Source organism: Lampetra fluviatilis, chromosome 61 (genome assembly GCF_964198595.1).
Source record: "Lampetra fluviatilis chromosome 61, kcLamFluv1.1, whole genome shotgun sequence".
NCBI lineage: Eukaryota > Metazoa > Chordata > Hyperoartia > Petromyzontiformes > Petromyzontidae > Lampetra > Lampetra fluviatilis.
Genome location: NC_136335.1, coordinates 5,271,426 through 5,293,793, shown reverse-complemented (window position 1 = coordinate 5,293,793; position 22,368 = coordinate 5,271,426). Strand labels below are relative to the sequence as shown.

General features: G+C 53.4%; 1 protein-coding gene across 1 annotated transcript; it reads left to right on the top strand.

The window, feature by feature from the left end:
* Positions 1 to 564: 564 nt before the first annotated feature.
* Positions 565 to 17,066, top strand: LOC144951302 (bile salt-activated lipase-like). Its single transcript, XM_078881504.1, has 11 exons — positions 565 to 630; positions 992 to 1,139; positions 4,387 to 4,506; positions 5,532 to 5,729; positions 7,713 to 7,843; positions 9,286 to 9,393; positions 10,092 to 10,209; positions 10,737 to 10,920; positions 13,998 to 14,198; positions 15,412 to 15,612; positions 16,838 to 17,066. The coding sequence occupies exons 1-11, from the start codon at positions 565 to 567 to the stop codon at positions 17,064 to 17,066; spliced, it is 1,704 nt and encodes a 567-aa protein (XP_078737630.1).
* The last annotated feature ends 5,302 nt before the right edge of the window (positions 17,067 to 22,368 follow it).

Sequence of the window (22,368 nt, the reverse complement as noted above, 5' to 3'; positions counted from 1 at the left end):
AGGCTGGCACTGTAGCACAACAGGGGCGGGTGGGTGGCCAGCACCAGGCCCGGCCGCCTTTGTCTCCCCAGTGGCAATGTTTACACACCAAAGATCCCCCGTGTAGCCTTAACAGACTGTTTGGGGCAAGTGCTGTTAGCGAGCACCTATGAAGGCCGGCATGGAACACGAGGGAGGTGGGTGGCCAACACCACACCCGGTCGCCTTTGTCTCCCCAGTGGCAATGTTTACACCACACCGCACCAGGTACTAATTTGAGGCTGAGACTACCTAGAGGATGCCCAGGACCGGTTCCAATGATCGTCACTGGGTGTTGGCCTTGAGCGGGAATCAAACTCGGTCCGCCGAGTTCTTAGCGCAGCGCACTGACAGCTACACACACATCTCCCACCCCCCACCCCCCCTACCACTCCACCCACCCGGCCACCCCTCCCCTCGGGAGGCGCACCTGGGACCGTCCCCATCACGCGGTGGGGGAGCCCCCCCCCGCCCCCCCCCCCCCCGCGGGTTCAATAAGAAGCGCGTGGGTGAGGTGGGAGCCACAAAGCCAACGGAGGAGCAGCCATGGCGGGGTCTCTACGATTCGCCGTTTTCTTCCTCGCCACCGCAGCGGGCGCCTCCGCTGCGTCGGTGCGTGACGGAACTCCGCCCGTGTGCTCCACCTGTGCGCTCACCTGCACTCACCTGTGCACTCACCTATGCTCACGTGCCCTCACCTGTCTACTCACCTGCGCTCACGTGCACTCACCTGTACACTCACCTGTACACTTATGTCTACATGTGCGATCACTTTTGCACCCACCTGCGCTCATGTGCATTCACATATGTACACGTTCGCTCACCTGTCCACACGTGCGCTCACCTGTATACGCGTGCCCTTCACCCACGCGCAGAGGGCACGCGTACATCGCGAATAGCTGGCCTCGAGAAGTTTGTTAAAGGCTTTGCGGTGTGACGTGGGGGGGGGGTGCCTGCTTTGTCTCTGTTGCAGCTGGGTGTGGTCACGACCGAGTGGGGAAACGTGGAGGGACGTCGCGTCTCCACGGGCCTCCTCTCCTCCGTCGACGTCTTCAAGGGAATCCCCTTCGCCGCTCCTCCGCGCCCCTTCAGCAAACCCGAGCCGCACGCGAGATGGGGCGGTAATACTTCGCCCGCACACACATACACACACACTACCACCACCACCACCACCAACACAAACACCACCAACACCAACACCATCACCAACACCACCACCAACACCACCAACACCACTACCACCAACACCACCACCAACACCACCACCAACACCACCAACAACACCACCACCAACACCACCAACACCACCACGAACACAAACACCACCACCAACAACACCACCAACACCCCTACCACCAACACCACCAACACCACCAACACCACCACCAACACAAACACCACCACCAACACAAACACCACCACCAACACCACCACACACAGGGCCGGATCAAGGCGTGGGGGCTTTAGGGGCTGCCGCCCAGGGGGCATCCGCCAGCTGGAGTGCCTACAGAGATGAAGTGAAAAGTGATTTCGCTTGTGAATGGTGAATTTTATTTTGTTGTTAGCCTTGTAAAAATTTAATTACATTTTTCTTTAACTTTGCTTCCATTTTGAAAATATTACTGGGGGGTGGCCTCACAGTACATGTGAAGTATCTGAATGACGGCGGGAAACCACTTGACGGGTAGCACACTTTATTTTCACTTGTCTTCCACAATAACACGTGTGGTCACTATTTCTCACACTACACACTCCACCTGACACTGGTGGTTACTACAGCTCACGGTACACGCTCACGGGCACTCCAGCCCCGTAGCGTCCGTGGCGCTACAGACCCACCCCAGCTTGGGCGTGGGGTCCCAAGATCCCGCCTCTGAGCCACACAGGGCCCCGGTCCTGACAAGGACGGCGGGACTAGGTGTCTCAGGGCCCTATCTCTTCCTCCTCCGTCTTCTGTCTTCACTGGTTACCCACTCCCCGTGCGCCTGCGCGCACCGCCTTATATAGCCTCCGCTCCCGGGAGACGGAGCGTATGCGGACCGCGACGTGAGCACCCCCTTAGTTGACCAATCCCCACGCGCTTCCACACGATCCCTTTGCTGTAAGCACGCGTCACCGATACCCAGCCAATCACTGCCTCACAACCCATGACCCCGCGCTGACCCATGATCCTTCACCGTCAGCGCGCGTCACCAACACACACAGCCAATCACTACGCACTGGCACACGATCCTTACCCCAGCGCGTATCACCACTACACATGTAGCCCAGGGGCCTTACAAAATCTTAATCCCGCCCTGACCACACACCACCTCCTCCCCCTGCTCGCTCGCACCATCACCTCGTTACGTGTCAGCGTGTGTGTCCATGCGTGTGTGTGTGTCCATGTTGTGTCAACGTGTGTGTCCATGTGAGGAGAGGCTTGCGGAGCCCCAATGCAGTTTCAAGAAAGGGCGGTCCTGCACAGATGCCATATTTTCTGTCCGTCTGCTACAGCAGAGGTGTCGGGAATTCCAACAAGACCTACATCTCTGCTTTATTGACCTGGTCAAGGCCTATGATACCATCAGTAGACCTGGGCTCTGGGCTGTTCTTTGTGCTTTCGGAGTCCCTGACCCTCTGCTCCCGATCATTAAGGACCTTGATGATGGTGAGCGGGCCCGGGTAAAACTACGTGGCCGGGAGTCAGAGCCCTGTACACCTTGGAGTGCGGCAGGGATGTCCTCTGGCTCCCACATTATTTAACATCTTTTTGACCACGTAGTTCGTCAAGCCTTCAATAGCTGTAACGGGGGAATTTCCATTTGGTACAGATATAATGGGAGGCTGATCGATGCCCGGGTGCAATCAAGGGTTGGCTCCCTATTGGTCAACCACGTTATGTATGCCGATGATTTGGTAATAGCTACTCATTCAGAGGAGGTGTTGGAGATGCTGCTGCTGAGACTGGAGCATGCCACTAAGAGGTGGGGCCTTACTATCAGCCCCACCAAAACTAAGCACCTGCCTTGGTATTTTGTACCATCGGACACTCCACCCCCACAACTCCCAATCGGTGATGGGGCAGTAGTGGAGAGAGTGGAGAGTTTCCCATACCTGGACAGTGTGCTTATGACCGGCTCCAGTTTAACAGCAGAGGTCTAACTCCGAATAAATCGAGCGGCAATATCTTTTCATCGGTTGCGTAACGCTGTGTGGAAGCTACCTGGTCTGTCGCTCCGCACGAAGCTTCAGTTCTTCTCGGCCACAGTCATTCCCTCCCTTCTCTACGCTTGCGAAACGTGGACCCCCCTAATGGAGCATCTTCGCCGGTTCGAAACATTTAGGCTGGCCTGCCTACGATCCTGGGTTTAACCAGGCTGGATTGTGTGAGGAGCTCACAAATCCTTGAAAGATCTGGGCAAAGTCCCATCGGTGAGCTCCTCCGGCAGGCAAGGCTGCGTTGGCTGGGTCATGTAGCTCGCATACCCAGCCACCGCATGCCTAAACAGCTTTTGTTCGGCTGGATCGAGTGGGCTAAACGGGCGCGGCACGGGCTAAAGAAGAGATGGAGTGATGTGGTACAAGAGGACGTGGAGCTGAGTGGACTTGCCGATGACTGGTACCAGCAGTGTCAAGATCGGCCTCTGTGGAGGAGGCTCGTGAAGGACGCTACTGGGCAGTTGGAGGCAGTCGCACTCCAACAACAACGGAGGGCAGTGGAGCGATGCTCACAACAACGAGCGGAGCGCCGGGTGGCTAAAGCACAGCAAGTTGGCACAGTAGGGGGACAGGTGGTGCATCAGCCAGTCATCTCGGTCATCTCAGTCAATCGACCCGTGGCACCTGGGTCTGCCCCGTGACCTCCTGCCAGCGGGCGTTCGACACTTCACGTGGGCCTGAAGGGGCACATGGCCTGGCACAAGCGTCGTGGTGATGTCACCGCCACTTAGTGGCGAATGGCGGTTGTTGTTGTCCATGTGTGTGTGTCTGTGTGTTTCTGTGTGTGTGTTGTGCTGGTGGGGAGCGGTGCTGTCGCGGTTAGCGCACTGCGCTCCGAGCGCGGCGACCCGAGTTCGATTCCCTCTCACGGCCAACACCAGTGACGATTATCTGAATCGGTCCTGGGCCTCCCCTAGGTCAACTCAGCCTCAAATTAGAATCTGATTGCCACGTGTCAAAATATCGCCACAGGGGCGGGAGGGGGTGTGGAGACGAAGGCGGCCGGGCGTGGTTGCTGGCCACCGCCACCCTCTCGTGTGCCGTGCCCGGCCTTCATAGACGCCGCTTGTCGCTAACAGCACTCGTCCCTCCCCCCCAACAGTCTTAAGGACTACAACGGGGCGATCTTTGTCTTTGTTGCGTGAACTTGCGGGGAGCGTGCTCCAGGTACCCTGAAGGCCTACAACTACCGTGACCGCTGCCTGCAGGCTACCCTGAGCCAGACGGACACGCGCGGGTCTGAGGACTGCCTCTACCTCAACATATGGGTGCCGCACGGCGTCAAAGGTAAGGACCGCGTGTGCGCGATGCGTACACGCACGCTGGAGCGGGAGAGTGGCACGCACGTGGAAGACGGAAATTGGCACGCACGTGGGAAAGAGGGAGAGTGGCTCGCACGTGGAAAAGAGGGAAAGTGGCACGCACGTGGAAGGCAGCTGAGTCGGGGTGAATGTGCTGCAATGGTGTGATGCCGTGCGTGTTTGGGGGGGGGGTGGTATGTTTACAGTGAACGTGCGAACGCACTCTCTCTCTCTTCGTGGTCGCGTGGATTTTTTTCCTGGTCCTCCGGTTTATTCTCTCCACATTTAGAATCAACGTCGCGCGTTTATAGAGTTTTTGGCTCAGGCTATAAGTGTCCACACGGTGACAAGCCACTTTGTTGAGCGATCATTTGTGGCCAGGTCACTTCTGAATAAGACCTATATAGCTCAGTGGGCCTTACCTGGTAAAATACAAAGTTTTTTTTTATAGTTTAGAATTCATAGAGGACTGTGGGGATAAGAGGTGACGTCGTAGGAGGGACCGGAGGAGAGAGCTGTGGATGAAGGCAACTGTTGATCGAGAGGAGAGAGCTGTGGATGAAGAGAAAGCGCTGTAGATAATGCAGGGCGCTGTGGATGGAGAGAACTGTGGATAGCGAGGAGAGCTGTGGATGAAGAGAGAGAAAGAGAGAGCTGTGGATAGAGAGGAGAGCGCTGTGGATGGAGGGAACTGTTGATAGAGAGGAGAGAGCTGTGGATGAAGAGAGAGAGAGAGCTGTGGATAGAGAGGAGAGCGTTGTGGATGGAGGGAACTGTGGATAGAGAGGAGAGAGCTGCGGATGAAGGAGGGAGCTGTGGATGAAGAGAGATAGCTGTGGATGAAGAGAGAGAGAGAGCTGTGGATGAAGGAGGGCGCTGTGTGTGATGGAGAAGGTGGAATAAACGGACGAGAATGCTTACCTGCCTATGGGGAGAGTGCCCACTACAGGAACACCGATCGGCCCTCTCACACCCCCCCCCGTCCCCAATGCCCCCCCCCCTTCCTCCTAGTGTCAAATAACCTGCCCGTGATGGTGTGGATCTACGGGGGCGCGTTCATCTTCGGCTCGAGCGAAGGCGCCAATTTCCTCGACAACTTCCTCTACGACGGCCAGGAGCTGGCGGACCGCGGCAAGGTCATCGTGGTGACCTTCAACTACCGTCTGGGGCCATTGGGCTTCCTCAGCACGGGCGACGAGCACGGGCCCGGTGAGGGGTGGGGGGGACACGTGGGATCAAAACGGTGGGGGAGGGAGGGGGGAGACACGGGACACTAAACCAAGCTAACAACTCAACTATTTTTTTCTCTTTGATTGACGTCGCTTTGATATTCGTCATCGCACCTTTGAGGAACGCATCCCCGATGTAAACTGGGGTATTGCTGTAGGTAGTGTCCCTCGCAAGAGATGTAGTACACCCAAAAACCAAGGTCAATTCAATGCAAGGAAGATGTATGATGTTCAGGGAGGAAACAAGGTTGTTCCAAAACGTTGGTGCTGCAATGGCAAAGGCTTCGTCACCTACTCAAATTCTTGTTCTTGGGATAGTTAAAAGGCAATGATATTAACTAAACAATTTTTATTTTAAATTTCGATTTAAAGCTTTCGTGACTGCAGGGATTCATATTCTTGGTTCTTTCCTTAAAGTTACGTAGAAGGGAAATAATAATATAATAATAAAACATAATAAAATGAAATTCTCACGACGTTTCGGCCACAACAGAAGCAGCCATCCTCAGGTGAAGAAACAGAGCTGTCGGAAAGACAGCGTCTTAATGAACACCGCTAAACTTGGCAGCGTATTTTAAGCTGGGTGGGAGGAAGAGAGAGCCTTGACAAAGGAGTTTACATATCAACGGAAATTTTGCATATTGATGACAAATGCAGATATGGGGTTCGTCACTCCTTGCGAAATGTGTAGGCGGTGGGGGGTCTCAAAGTCATATTATGCTAGTAGTGTATTACGTAGGATTAGCAGTAATAAAGGGAGGGAAATTTTAATAGTATAGAACTGCAGCAGCCAAACCACCGCGTATCAAGCTAGTGCATTATGTGGAAAACAAAAAAGGAGTTTCTAAAGAACTACAAATACCCTACTACCATATAATAAACCGATGTAAAAAAACTAAATATAAACTACATTAATATAATAAATGTACTCAATATACTCTCCAATAAGCTGAGCTATTAACATTAAGTAACTGGGTATACACTACACTATATAATGAATACCATAGAGTAAACTGATAAAAAAACTGAAATATAAACTACATCAATATTATCAATAAACTCAATATACTCTCCAATCAGTTGAGCTACTAACAATAAGTCACTATACATTACAACTCCATGTCTAAACAAGTGGCGGTTTCTTATTTTTATTTTACCAGGTAAGGTCCGCTGAGCTATGCAGCTCTTTGTCGGAAACAATCTGGCTTTCACAAATAATAGCCCAACGACGTGGCTTATCATCATGACGTGGAAATTTATCACGAACAAATAATCTCAACTTTTTGAGAATTGATGTTCTGCAGAGAGGGGCTCAAAAACAAATAATCGCGTCTGTGCTTAAGAGTAGAAAACAAATATACACACACGGTAATATAAAGACAGTGATAGCCCAACGAAGTGGCTCATCATCATGTAGAAATCTATAGCAGACAAATACTCGAAATGCGTGATGTTGATTCTAAACGTGGAGGGGAAAACCGGAGGCATCAGAGAAAAATCCACGCAACCACGGTGGGATAGCGAGACACCGCAAACTCCAAATATACAGCAGGAATCAGGGTCTGGATCGAACCCATGACCTCCTGTATACCAGGCGAGGTAGTCAACACATCTCCTAGCCACCATGATGATGATGAGAGAGAGACACGCAAATTCCAAATACACAGCAGCAGGCGTCAGGGTTTGGATCAAACCCACGATCTACTACTGTATATACCAGGCGAGGTAGTTAACATCTCCTAGCTACCGCAGCGAGGACATGCGGGAGACATGGGGCACTCTGGAGGAGATGGAGGAACACGAGGATACCGGGGGGAGGGGGGGGGATGGGACACAGCAATATGGGTGAGACGCAGAGGGGGGACACACGGAGGGACACGTGGGGACGTGCGTTTCTATCACTCGCCCTGGTATCCCCGAGGCTACATGGCGCGGGGAGGATCCTTGTCTTTGTGTCGCCCAGGTAACTACGGACTGTGGGATCAGCACGCGGCCATCAAGTGGGTGAAGAGGAACATCCGCGCGTTCGGTGGAGACCCCGACAACATCACCATCTTTGGAGAGTCCGCGGGGGGCGCCAGCGTCTCCCTGCAGGTGCGGGAGAAGGGGGGGGGGGTGATGGAGGAGGCATGGTGATGGTGGGGGGGAGGTGATGGAGGAGGCATGGTGATGGGAGGGGTGTGGTGATGGGGGAGGCATGGTGATGATGGGGGGAGGGCATGATGATGGTGTCCTCCCACGTGTATAATAAACGACTCGTCATTCATTGGCTGATAACATCTTTAAAAATTAAAAAAACCGACGTTGAGGCGGGAGCCTCGTGAGAAATATCGCCACGACTCAGTGTGTGTGTGGAGGGTTCCCCGACCGATGTCACGATTCGTGATGATGATTTAAACTCTTCACCCTTTCTAGCAATAATCCGGCGGGTGTTAAGATGCGTCACAAAGCAAAGGACACGAGAAAGCGGACAGCACAAGGGCCATGCAAACGCCATAGCATTCGTTAGCTCGGGTTTAAGGAGTTTTACCACCGCTGAGACAAAGAAGCCATCGCGGAGGCTGTAGCTCTGGTGCAGGCCAATCAGCTTCAAGGACAATGCGTTATTACACAGGCGAAGTTTGACTTCTATATTTGGGGGGGGGGGGGGGGCAGGAGTTTGCTTAATAGAGACTCATAGAGACTAATAGTTACACAGATACTCAGAGACACATCCAGACTAATAAAGCCTATTCGAGATACGTAGAGAGCGCATAAAGATACAGAAACACATAGAGACTGATAGAAACACATAGAGCTACATAGAGAGTCACAGAGATACATACACACGTATCGAGATACATTGAAACTGGGTGGACAATGGGCGAGGTTTTGGCCCAATCATGTCCTGCTGGCTCAAACCACATAGGTATAAAATAAAAATTGCCTACGTGAATTTACCGAAAGAACCAACGAGTATGGATTCCTGCAGTCACGAAAGCTTCAAATCAAGATTGGCTCAAACCACGTAATAAATAAATTAGTGGAAATCCCTCCACGACCCGGCGACAGAGCCAATCAAGTAAAGTCGTGGGAAAGCGTGACCCGGTGATCAACGTGCTTCATCGGCAAAAGCAGAGATAGGAGGACGTTGAGAAGCCACGAATGGCAAATTCGTCGGTGAACCAGACGCTCCACTCCTGCGTGGATCTTGGGCGTCCATCGACGCCTTACGATGCTCCATGTAAATCTCCAGTGCGAACGTCAGACAACGTTGTAAATAAAAATTTAAATGTTGCTGGCTTTTCAACAGGCTGGCCAAAGTAAAGCCCCCTAGGTTCACGACGAAGATGATATTGAGGATGATGATGACGACGAGGGGGGTGAAGATTATGTTAATGATGACGAGGGGGGATGATCATTGTGATGATGATCACGAGGGGAGGGGTAATGATTATGATGATGATGACGAGGGGGGTGATGACTGTGATGATGATCACGAGGGGGGGTGATGATTATGATGATGATGACGAGGGGGGGTGATGATGTCGTTACAGATGCTGTCTCCGGTCAACCATGGCATCATCCGTCGCGCAATCAGTCAGAGTGGGTCGGCCCTTGCTTCGTGGGCCGTAGACAGGGATCCGCTATCCTGGGCCATCAAGGCACGCACACACGCACATGCACCACGCGCGCATAGCGCACACCGCACACAGCATACACCACGCACACAGCACCATGCACACAGTATGCACGCAGCTCACACACACACCATGCACGAGCAGCACACACACAGACACACACGCACCACGCACACAGACACACACACAGCACTGGTGCGATGTGTAAACATCACACCGGTGCGATGTGTAAATATCGCCACTGGAAGAGACGAAGACGGCCCCGGGCTTGGTCCTGGCCATCACCCATAGGTGCGCCGGTACTCGGCCTTCAGAGGTGACACAGACTCTGTTCTCCTCTAGCGACTCGTTTTTAGAACGCGAATTGGATATGACACGATGTAGAGAACGGAACTATGTCACAGTGCGAGTGGGAATTAGTGGTCGTACGGCTGCCTCGGTGTAGCATCGCGCAAGGCATTGGGATGCTGCTGGATGCTTCTAGATGCTATCCACGTGCGCCTCGGTCTTTGTTCAGCCTGCGTACTAGGCATCTCACGCGTTATTGCCGACTGCGCTTTACCCCTATATTATACATTTATTGGGGCGATTTCCCAACATAACGCGGTGCTCTTCAGGAACACCATAGGAGAACACACCATACTCGCTCACAGCACTTGCCCCTAGTGTACACGGCTGTGTGAAAGGCTACACGGGGGGAACGGAATGTTGTCTCTGTCCAGGTGGCCGAGGTGGTGGGCTGCCCGACGGACGACTCGGCGCGCCTCATGGGCTGCCTGCGCATCAGCAACCCCGTGGACGTGGTGCACGCCATAAAACTCGTCATGCCCTCCACCACGGGTGAGGAGGGCTTCACGGCACCCGTGTGGCCTAGCAGCAACCGTTTGGCCTCCCATTAGGGCCTAATAACGCCCGTGTGGCCTAACAATGCTCGTTTGGCCTCCAATGAGGGCCTGACAACACCCGTGTGGCCTTCCAACACCCGTGTGGCCTCCCATGAGGGCCTGACAACGCCCGTGTGGCCTACCAACACCCGTGTGGCCTCCCACGAGGGCCTAACAACGCCCGTGTGGCCTAAAAATGCTTGTGTGGCCTCCCGCAAGGGCCACAGGAACGCTGCTCCTGTGTGGCCTCCCCAGGAAACATTCGTAGTTGACGACGTTTTGGGCAGTGGCCCTTCGAAGTAGTAAGGACGTCGACTGTAGATTAGGGGCGTCCCTCACTGTACTCCTCTCACAGCACAACCCCTCACCATTCACCCCTCACCGAACCCCCTTTCCACACCCTTCACCGCACACCCTGGACCACACACCCTCACCGCACTGCACCTGCCACAATTCTCCCCTGACCGTCACCTGGTACCGTAGGTCCCTTGGTGGACTCTCTGGCGTGGAGCGCCGTGGTGGACGGCGACTTCCTGCCCGAGGAGCCGCAGCTCCTCGTGGGCAACGCGGCGCAGATCGACTACATGGCAGGCGTCAACAACATGGACGGACACCTCTTCGCAGGCATGGACGTGCCATTCGTCAACACGAAGGACAAGACCACCAGGTGGGCTGACGACGACAACAGCAGGAACAGCAGCAGGCATACCGTGTAAACACATATGGTTTACCCCGTATTCTTTTGCAGGGAAATTGAGTTTTCAGGTCCGTATGGCGTAAAGCCATTTCAATACGGGCAAAAACATTAAGATAGTCTGTTTATGTTTCTCTCCTTGTAATGGGACTTTGTAGGATGATGGTTGAGAATTATAGGGCACGGGGTGACAAATAAGGTTTGGAATTGGTCTTTAATAATTTAGGCACTGATAAGGGGTTGATAGGTATGTGTATGTACGTTGAACTTCATTCGCACCGCACGTAGCCAACTGTGCTAATTGGAGGTGTGGGGGAAGGACAAGAAACTAAACACAAAAAAATCAGTTTTAAAGAAACGAGTTTGTCAATCTATATGATGATTTAAAAGTGCGCAGCTCCCAGTGAACAGACAACAGCACCCGCCATTTCCCCCTTCCCCCACGTGGTTGTGACGACGTCACAAAGGCGCTGTGACGCGATACCCAAGGGGGCACTTGGAAGTGGGCGTATCTGTGTCGTGACGTCAAAAGGGTGCGCGTTAGGTGTTTTGGATCGATAATTGTGATCCAATACATCGATTTTGCCCCCCAAAAATATTGATTCTGTCTCCCCAAAACATCGACTCTGCCCCGGTCAACTCGGGACCGTCTTCTTGAAAAAAGCTTAAAACCAGCCGTTAACGGAGCTACAGTAACGGGTTTTTATTACGATATTTGTATTGTCAGTCTGTTATAGCACTAGATGAGACTGCTATGTTGATTCGCTATGCAAAAAAACACGTTTTTTATGCCTTAAAAAATAGCTTTTACAATGTCCGATTTCATCATAGCTGCATGTGAGTGTTCGCTTTTATTCGTATTACAGCCGCTTGTGCCAGCAGGCCCAGGTGCGCTTTGAGGCCATCGCGTGAAGTGTCGAAGGATAGCTCGCTGACAGGATGGTCACGAGATAGATCCCAGGTGCCGTGGGTTGACTGCTGTGCCAGGCTAGGTGCGGGAGGGTCACGTGACAGACACCAGGTGCCGTGGGTTGAATGCTGTGCCAGGCTAGGTGCGGGAGGGTCACGTGACAGACCCCAGGTGCCGCGAATGTACGTATGAATGTACGTATGTTGAACTTCTTTCACACCGTACGTAGCCAACCGTGCTAATCGGTGGTGCGTGGGAAGGACAACTAAATAATCACAAAAAGCAATTCTAAAGAAATTAGTTTTCAATCCAGAAAACTCATTTCTGAGATGACTGGCATATGCACCAGCTGTAACCCCTATGTATGTATGTATGTTAAACCTCTGTTTCATCGTACGTGTTAATTGGAGGTGCCAATATGCTGCATTTTAACCGCCTGGCGCTCCGCTTGTTGCTGTGAGCGTGTCTCCTATGTACTCCGTCTTTGTTGGAGAGTAGCGTGAGTGTGTGAATGTGAGTGAATATGTGAATGTTAGTGTGTGTGTCTGTGAGCGTGAGTGCGAATTTGAGTGAATGTGTGAACGTGTGGAGTTTGTCTGTTGTCCCCATGTCCTGTCGTGTGAGGTCGTGTGAGGTCGTGTGTGGGGAGCGGTGGTGCAGCGGTTAGCGTACTGCGCTACGAATCCAGCGACCCGAGTTCGATTCCCGCTCACGGTCACCAACACCGGTGACGATTATGTCAAGCAGTCTTGGGCCTCCCCTAGGTCGACTCAGCCTCAAATGAGTACTGGGGAGACGAAAGCGGTCGGGCGTGGTGCTGGCCACCCATCCTCTCGTAGGCACTGCTTCGCTAACAGCACTCGCCCCAACAGTCTGTTAAGGCTACACGGGGGATCTTGGTGTTTGTACGAGAGCAGAATGGAGTTTGTGCTATCTCTACCCCTGTCCAGCATGGGTAGCCTCCTGGGTTCTCCGGTTTCCCTGCCCAGGGCTAAAACCCCACATGCCCAGTGTCACGCGTATTGGGTCAAAACATCCCAAATGCTTAATCGTTGGTTCTTTTGGTAAAGTCACGTAGGTATAAAATATAATAAATCACAACTTTTCGGGCGCAACTAAAGCGTCCATCATCAGGTGGGAAAGCGCGGTATGCTGCTGAGTCAGACTGTTTTAAAAAGGTTTGAATGGGTGTAAAGCAGTGGCCGGGGCTAGTGATGTTAATGTGAGAAATTGGCATGTAACTGTAAGATATGAGGAGAGCGGCCTCCTAGACGAAGGCACGGAAGTGGCTATGTTAATGTGAGGGATTAGCATGATGTTAATGTGAGAAATTAACATGTAACTGTCAGATATGAGGAGAGCGGCCTCCTATTACGAGGGCACGGAAGTGGCTATGTTCATGTGAGGGATTAGCATGATGTTAATCCTAAATGCTGCAAAATCACCTGCACATTCGATGACAGGTGCTGAGGGTTCGGGTACACGTAGCACCGTCGCCCCCTACTGCGAATCTTGAGGCTCCCGTCGAAAAAGTAGGGTAACAATAACAATGATCATCATTACATCACCATCTACATCAGCTGTGCTGGAGAAGAACTATTAATATTTTCATAACTATTTTGTATTTTACCAGGTCAGACCCACTGAGCCATATGGCTCGTTTTCAGAGGCGACCTGGCCACAAATGATCGCTTAACGAAGTGGCTCATCATCATCGTGTGGACATTTATAAGCAGCCAAATAGTCTGAACGCGTGATGTTGATTCTAAGTGTGGAGGGAAAAACAGGAGGACCCGGAGAAAAATTACACGCGTCCACGGGGAGAACATTCAAACTCCAACTATACAGGTGGTCAGGGTTGGGATCAAACCCACGGGCCTCCTGCATACCAGGCGAGGTAGTAAACATCTTCTAGCCACCGTGGTGCTGAAGAAGTAACTAATTAGCACGTTTGGTTCACGTGACAAACCTCACTGATTGGCTGTGTCGGGTGGTGGCGGGTTTTTATATTTGCGTGCTCTAACCCATAACCAAAACCTTTACGGTTCAACTAATCACTGACATCTGATCTAATAACCCACAACAACCCCAACTACTCCCCCCCCCTCGTATCCTACCCCCACCCTCCTCCCACCTCCAGGATGGACATCTACAAATTGGCCATGGGCTTCGCGAAGGGCCACCGTGACGTGGGCTTGGAGGTGTCGAACTTCTACTCGCACGACCAGCAGGTGGCCGACTTCTCGGAGGAGGCGGCGCGCGCCGTCGTGGAGCTCGAGACCGACTTCCTCTTCGTCGTGCCCTGCCAGAGACTCCTGCGGATGCACTCGCAGCACTCCACGTGAGAAGCGCGGAGACGCGGAGAGCACCCTCGCCTCGCTCGCCCTGCACTCATCCTTGCACTACCTGGTCACCTGCAATACCTGGTCACCTGCACACCTGGTCACCTCCAATACCTGATCACCTGCACGCCTGGTCACCTTGCATGCGTGGTCACCTGGCCACATGCACACCTGCTCATGTAAAAGGACAACAATGACCATTATTGTTATTAATGCTGTATTCTAGATTTGAAGCTTTCGTGACTGCAAGGATTCATACTCTTAGTTCTTTCGGTAAAGTCACGTAGGTAAAAAATGAAATAAAAATTAATAAAAATAAAAACAATAAAATCACGACGTTTCGGAGGCAACACAAGCTTCCGTCTTCAGGTGAAACTGTCACAGCAAAATATCTGTATCAAGTGAAGAGAAGTCCCAAGAGGTACGACCTTATATAGCGGTTAAGGGGGGATGAGCCAGGAAGGGTCGCAGGGGAGGAGGAGTTGTGAAGTGGTCAAGTACGGCTTTTTGTTATGCTGCTGGGTGGGTAAATTAATTAAATACGATTAAGCCGCATTTTGTTATGCTGCTGGAGAATACTGTTAAACGATGGGGATGTTAACACTCGGTAGAGTAAAATAGTTCCTGTCAATTTAAAGCTTTCGTGACTGCAGGGATTCATCTTCTTGGTTCTTTCGGTATAGTCACGTAGAAGGGAAGTAATAAAATAATAAAAAGAAAACATAACAAAATAATTCTCACGACGTTTCGGCCACAACGCAAGCAGCCGTCTTCAGGTGGAGAACAGGTCTGTCGAGAAGGCAGAGTCTGAATTGATTTGGGCTATGCGTTGTCTATTTGTGATGCAGCATCCTGTCAAACTGCTAAATAGTGGTACATCCTTGATGGTTTCAGTCACCATGTATTCATGTCTCTGCAATTAGCGTATTGCAACTCTCATAGGTGTTGAGCCTCGTGTTAAATCACTTTATTGAACTCGATAAAGGTTTCTGTCACTGTGAATATGGGGTGGTTACGTCGAATGACAACAGTCTTAGTGTCACGGTGAGGTTATTCGAAGGCGGTTTAATTGCAGCAGGATAGCACTGAAGGCCAATGGGTAAGCCGCATGGGTTGACACCTATGTACTTGAGCCTGTCCCATCTCGATGCTTTAACACGGGCGCGCCCCCCCTCCCTAACTCCCCAACTTTGTCTTTTGCTTTGTGCGCAGTGGTGCCCGCACATACTCGTACCAGCTGTCCCACCCGAGCCGCATGCCCTTCGTCTACCCCAACTGGATGGGCGCCGACCACGCGGACGACCTGCAGTACGTGTTCGGGAAGCCCTTCCAGACGCCGCTGAGCTACTGGCCGAAGGATCGCGACGTCTCCGCTGCCTTCATCGCCTACTGGACCAACTTCGCCAAGACCGGGTAACGGCGGCGGCGGCGGCAGCATGGCACGGGGTGGCACTCGACGGCACCTCCGATTAGCATGGTTGGCTGCGTACTCAGCACTGCCCATTGACTAACACTACCCATCGACTCAACACTGCCCATTGACTAACACTACCCATAGACTCAACACTGCCCATTGACTAGCACTACCCATAGACTCAACACTGCCCATTGACTAACAGTACCCATAGACAACATTGCCCAAGGACTCAGCACTACCCATAGATGTAACACTTCCCGTAGACTCAACATTACCCATAGACTCAGCACTGACAATAAATTCAACACTATCCATAGACTCACACTGCCCATAGACTCAACACTGCCCATAGACTTACACTGCCCATAGACTCAACACTGCCCATAGACTAACACTACACATAGACTAACACTACCCATAGACTCAACACTGTCCGTAGACTCAACACTACCCCTTAGACTCAACACTACCCCTTAGACTCAACATTATCCATAGACTCAACACTACTCATAGATTCAACATTGCCCGTAGACTCAACACTACCCATATATTTAACACTGCCAGTAGACTCAACACTGCCCATAGACTCAACACTGTCCATAGACTCAACACTTCCCATAGACTCATAGACTCAACACTGCCCATAGACTCGACACTGCCCATAGACTCGACACTGTCCATAGATTCAACACTGCCCATCGACTCAGCACTGCCCATACTCAACACTACCCATAGACTCATACACTGCCCATAGATGCAACACTGCCCGTAGACTCAACACCACCCATAGACTCAACACTACCCATAGACTCAACCCTGCCCATGGACTCAGCACTGCCCATAAACTCAACACTACCCATAGACTCAACACTGGCCATAAATTCAACACTACCCATAGACTCAATACTGCCCATAGATTCAACACTACCCATAGACTCATCACTGCCCATAGATTCTAGATTTGAAGCTTTCGTGACTGCAAGGATTCATACTCTTAGGTTTTTTCAGTAAAGTCACGTAGGTGACCTTTGTCTTCAGGTGGAACCGTCACAGCACGATTGCTGCATCAAGTAAAGATCTTCTTTACTTGATACAGCAATCGTGCTGTACCGCTCACCAACGCGTGGCTGCCGCTGCTTCTGTGTTTGCCCCGCACCTCCGAGTAGCGACGGCGGCGCCACCCGGGGCCCTCACCAATTCTTTGTTCTCGCACGCTCGCAGGGACCCGAATTATGGGGGCATGGCGGTGCCCACACACTGGCCGGTCTACGAACCGAGCACGGAGCAGTATCTGGACATCACCAGCAAAATAGACTACAGCTCCGTCAAGCAGCACCTGCGCCGCGATTACATGGATTTCTGGATCGACGTCAACTCGAGATACCACCATCTGGGCACCGAGAGCCCGTCTCAACCCGCGACCGAGCCTAGCACATCCACAGAAGCGTGATCTTCCGCTCGTGCTGGCCGCGTCCGCGGACACGCGCGCGTGCGTGCACGCGGAACACACACGAGGGACACGCTCACACGGGCCACACACACACGCACGGTACACACACACGGGACACACACACAAGGAACACACAAGGAACACACACACACACGGTAAGCACACTCACACGGTACACTCACACGGGACACACACACACGGGACACACACACGGCACACTCACACGGGACACACGCACACGGGACACACACACTCACATGGTAAGCACACTCACACGGCACACGCACACACACACTGGACACACGCAAGGGACACACACTCGGGGGACACCAAGACAATATGAAGACACGATCATGGAACGTAGTGTTGAGTCGATGGCGTGTGGTAAGCGTGCACATGAGGAATACAATAAACTCGTGTAAGGCCAGTAGTGTTTACGTGTCGGTATGTTCACTTGTGTGTGTGTGTGTTCACGTGTTGGTATATACACTTGTGTGTATGTGGTCGCGTGTGAGTGTGTTCACGTGTCGGTATGTTCACTTGTGTTGTGTTGGCGTGTGTGCTTGCGTGTCGGTATGTTCACGTGTGTGTGTGTATGTGTGAGTGTGTTCACCTGTAAAACAATCGACTTATGATGGAGACGTGCTGCATTGGGGAGCGGTAGAATAGAGGTTAGGGCGCTGCGCTATGAACCTGGCGACCTGGGTTCGATTCCCGCTCATGGACAACACCGGTGATGATTATTTTAACCGGTCCTTGGCCTCCCCTAGGTCGACTCAGCCTCAAATTAGTACCTGGTGTGGTGTGTAAACATCACCACTGGGGAGACAAAGGCGGTCGGGCGTGCTGGCCACCCACCCATTCGTGTGCCATTCTGGCCTTCATAGGTGTTCGTCAACAACACGCACATGTGTGGTGGTCATGTTGACACACACGTGCGCCAGAACCAGGGTACTTACCTGTACGGGGAGGTTGTGTACTTTTGGCCAGGACCTGCCGGAGGGAGGGGGCTGTGGGCAGCGTCTGCGATCCCACAGAACCCCCGCCCCTCGGTAGGGAGTGGTAGAAACCGGTCCGGATCGGTTGAGCCAACGGTGGCCAGGACCCCTCTGAGGGGAGGGGGCTGGGGGATGCGTGCGATCCCACAGAGCCCCGCCCCTCAGTGGGAAATGGTATATAAAGCGGGTTTTTGAGAGCGCTGGGCAGTTCGCCTCAAGCCGAAGTCAGAAGACCGCCTGGAGACAAGACCCTGGACCCCAAGCCACCGACGTCCTTTTAAGGGCCGGGACTCAGTGCGGTGCCAGTGGTCGGAGGTTAGGACCCTGAGGTTCCCTCAACCTGATGTCTTTCTGAGGGCCAGGTCCGGGCGGGCCAGTGGTCAGGGACCCACTGTATCAGTGGTGGGTCAGCCTCCCCTAGGTCTAGCCAGCCGGAGGGCTAGAGAAGTCAGAGTGACTAGGTATGATAGCCCGGAGGCTGTACCTCCCCAGGTTGTGGGTGAAAGGGGCCACTACCCCTTTGCGTGAGGGATTAAGCGTACCTTGTTGTATTATAAATAAACCGTGTTGCCTCTACAACGACTCCGTCTCCATACAAGAACATTACAACTGGTGACAGAAGTGGTCAAGAACTTAGCCTACATGGAGACTAGACAGAAGGCACTTACCAAGGCTCTGGACAGGGAGGTCGATGCCGACGCTGCACCGGAGGGGGGGGGGTGCCGTTCCTGGAGGACGGGTCTGCAGCGGTGGGTCCGCAACCTCCGGGCCTGTCAGGAAACTCGCCACTGTCGGGATGGGCGATCCAGTCGGCGCACTCTCGCCTGGCCGATCTCCTACATGCCGCCGCCATCCTCGATGAGCTCACGCTCAGTAGGCTGACTGCTGAGAGTGGGGGGCTGGGCCGGCGGGCGGGTACCATTCCCGCCATTACGCGAGGGATTCCCGCGCTTAAATTTTGAACATATTATCGGTTATGATGTCACTTCGGCTCAGGGTTACGTCACTGCCGCCGGAAGCACCACAACCGGAAGCAACATCACTTCCGCCGGGGGTTTCGTCACTTCCTGCAGAAATGGCGTCATCTGCACCGGAAGTCACGTGCGCCAGGGGCAGCGTGGCACTTCTGCCCTCGACGCCCTCCAACCCGACGCTGCTGCGTCATCTGAGATGCGACTGCCGCTTCTGGCGGACATTCTTGCGTCCGACGATCCTGCAAACGTCACACCTGGTACGCGTTTTGACTCGGCGGGGAACTACATTCCTGCCCTGCAACAGCGCTTGCCGTCTCTTCAAGTCCTCACGGCTAGAGGCGGAGACTGGGCAGCTTTCGCTCGTCGATTCGTGGCAAACTATGAGACGGCGGGGTGGACTGCGGATGTTGCTATTCGGGCTTTGCCTTCCACGCTGGACGACACCGCCCTAGCTACATTCCTCATCATTCAATGGAAGGATCGCTCCACGCTGCAAGAAGCCCTCGACCAGATGGCTTTGATGTACGGGCCCCCGTCAGAAACCAGGCATCGCTTCACATGCCGGAAGAGGGAGGCTGACGAGACCCCCCTCGCCTACCAAAGCGCGCTGATGGCGTTGGCCCAAGCGGCCTACCCTCATATGGACGACGTGGGCATTGACGCCGTCGTGCTTGAGAAAATGTTGCTGCTGGCTCATGAGTTGCACATCGCCATTCACGTCAAGGACGATGCAAATCTCTCTTCACTGCACACTGCGCACTACCTGCACACAGAGCTGCTCCTCCAGCGTGACGAGCAGGTTGCGGCATGTGCCATGCACGTTGCCGCATCAGAGAACGAGGCCCTGGATAACCAGGCCTTCGCATCACGTCACGCCGCGAGCTGGAGAATGAACCAACCGGCCTCACCAGGGCGAGCATCGGCGATGGAGACACGGTTCCCCGTGGGCACGGGCCCGCATCACGTGCTACAACTGCGGGCAGCAAGGACATCTGTCATCGGGCTGCCCAGCTCCTCGACGCCACGCTCCGGGTCGCCCGCCGTCATCTCCCTGCATGCCTGCTGCTTCACAGGAGCCGCAGGCAAGTCGCGACACCTCATGCATTCGGCCCCTGCCGTCATCTCACACTCCTCATTCCGATGTGCCGCTCCGTCGCGTTGTGTTGAGGGGTCAGGGCAGGAATGGGGTTGATTTTCGGAAGTCACTCCGGCCAGTTCAGTGGTCGGAATTGGCCCATAGGGTCGTCGCTGTGGCTACAGGCTCCTCCGTTATCATCGGCGCATTGAAGGGGTTGAATTTTGGCTACTGGTTGATACGGGCGCTTCGGCAACCATAATTTCGGACCTCATTTACAACGTGCTGCCCCAGAGGTGTCAGTTGCTCACCCCGGTTTCGGTCCCTTGCTTCGCAGCAAACGGAGGTTCCCTGGGAATAATTGGCCAAATAATGGCCAAGATTTGTAATGGCGATATTAAATTAACGGGTCCCATCTTGGTTTCCGAGACCCTTGCCATCCGTGTTTGCTGGGTACAGATTTCCTTGGCAAAATGCCCATTAAAATCATGATCGACAAAGGCTGCATTGAGCTCCCTTCGGGCTGCCGGATGTCGTTCCTGCCCTCACCCACGTGGCTACGCACGGCTTGCGCGACCGTTCAAGCGATGGCGTCCCAGACAGTCCGGATTCCGCCGGGCGCGCAAATGTTGATTCCGCTTCGGCTGCGGAAACCATTCGGGTCAGGGACGGCATCGGGTATTTTACTGGCTCCATCCAACACGGCCGTACGGGGATTGGAGCTGGCGGGGGCACAGACGCTTGTGCCTGGCAAGGGCCAACCCTTCATCCAGGTGCTGAATGCGGGGTTGCGAACAAAGGTCGTGCCCAGGGGGGCGGTTATTGCTCACGCATCGCTGCCACTCCACACTGACTCCATCGTGGCACATGTGGATGGTACACCTCAGTCCGAAGCACATTCTGACCCCGACGACGGTTGGTTGGATTCCCTCTGTTCGGGGGCTGGAAATCTTCCCGAGTCCCAGCGATCGCAATTGCCTATGTTACTTCGTGAATTTGCCGATGTTTTTAGCTCCCATTCGGCAGAATCCGTTTCGGCTGAGCCCGGCAGAGAAAGAACATGTCCGGCTGGCTGTCAATGACATGCTGGCCGCGGACATTGTGGCTCCATCCACCAGCCCATGGGGTACACCGATTGTACTTGTCAAGAAACATGATGGCAGTTTGCGATTTTGCATGGATTTTCGGAAACTCAACAAAATTTCGCTGGCAGACGCGTATCCGCTTCCTCGCATGGACGAGTCACTGGATGCCTTGGCGGGGGCGCGGTACTTTTCCACCTTGGACATTTTGTCCGGATTTTGGCAACTGCCCTTGGACAAGTTGTCTAAACCGACAACCGTGTTCCGCACGCCGCAGGGCCTTTTTTAATTCAATCGGTTGCCCATGGGTCTGCACTCAGCCCCAGCGACATTCCAGTGGCTCATGGAGCTGGTCCTCGCTGGGCTGCAGTGGGACTCGTGTCTCATCTATCTAGATGATGTAATTGTTTTCAGTCGCACGTTCGAGGAACACTTGGATAGACTGAGGGCTGTGTTTGTCAGGATGTGGACCGCTAACCTTAAATTCAAGCCCCAAAAGTGTTTCCTCTTGCGGGAATTGGTGTGGTATCTCGGGCACATTGTCAGCCATACAGGCATCGCCACCGACCCCACAAAGACTGATTGTGTGAGGATGTGGCCGACGCCTACGTCTATGGGCGAGGTCCGCAGCTTCATAGGGTTCGCGTCCTATTACCGCCGGTTCGTTGAGGGCTTTGCATCAATAGCGAAGCCCATTCATGCTTTAAGGGCTTAAGGTGCTAAGTTCCACTGGGGGGATGCCGAGGACGGGGCGTTCAAGGCGCTTCACGTTGCCCGTGTCGGCGCCCCTCCCGACTTCACCTTGCCCTTCATCCTAGACACTGAAGCCAGTAATACAGGCATTGGCGCAGTGCTTTTGCAAGTCGTTGATGGCATCGAACGCGTCGTCGCCTATGGCAGTAGGGTACTGTCGCCAGCAGAACAGCGCTATTGCGTTACCTGCCGCGAACTGCTTGTTATTGTGTTCTTTGTGTAATAAATTACCTCGCCGACATACTGCTTGGTCTCTGTCTCTCTCACTCTTTATTCTCGTTATGCCGCTCGCACTCCGCTGGTCCCGACAGCGGACCTGCTGCTCCTCGCGCGCGCCCTGCGTGCCCCTCCTGTCAGTCCCACCGCTCCCCGCTCCCGCACACCATTGGCTGACGGTGTGATTGAAGCGTCTCCAGCCAC

Bases quoted from the DNA above. Each gene is read 5' to 3' on its own strand.
- LOC144951302 (XM_078881504.1), top strand. From the start codon at position 565: ATGGCGGGGTCTCTACGATTCGCCGTTTTCTTCCTCGCCACCGCAGCG. The intron at 5,730-7,712 runs GTGAGGGGTGGG...TGTGTCGCCCAG, and splicing joins GGGCGACGAGCACGGGCCCG to GTAACTACGGACTGTGGGAT. The intron at 9,394-10,091 runs GCACGCACACAC...GTCTCTGTCCAG, and splicing joins CGCTATCCTGGGCCATCAAG to GTGGCCGAGGTGGTGGGCTG.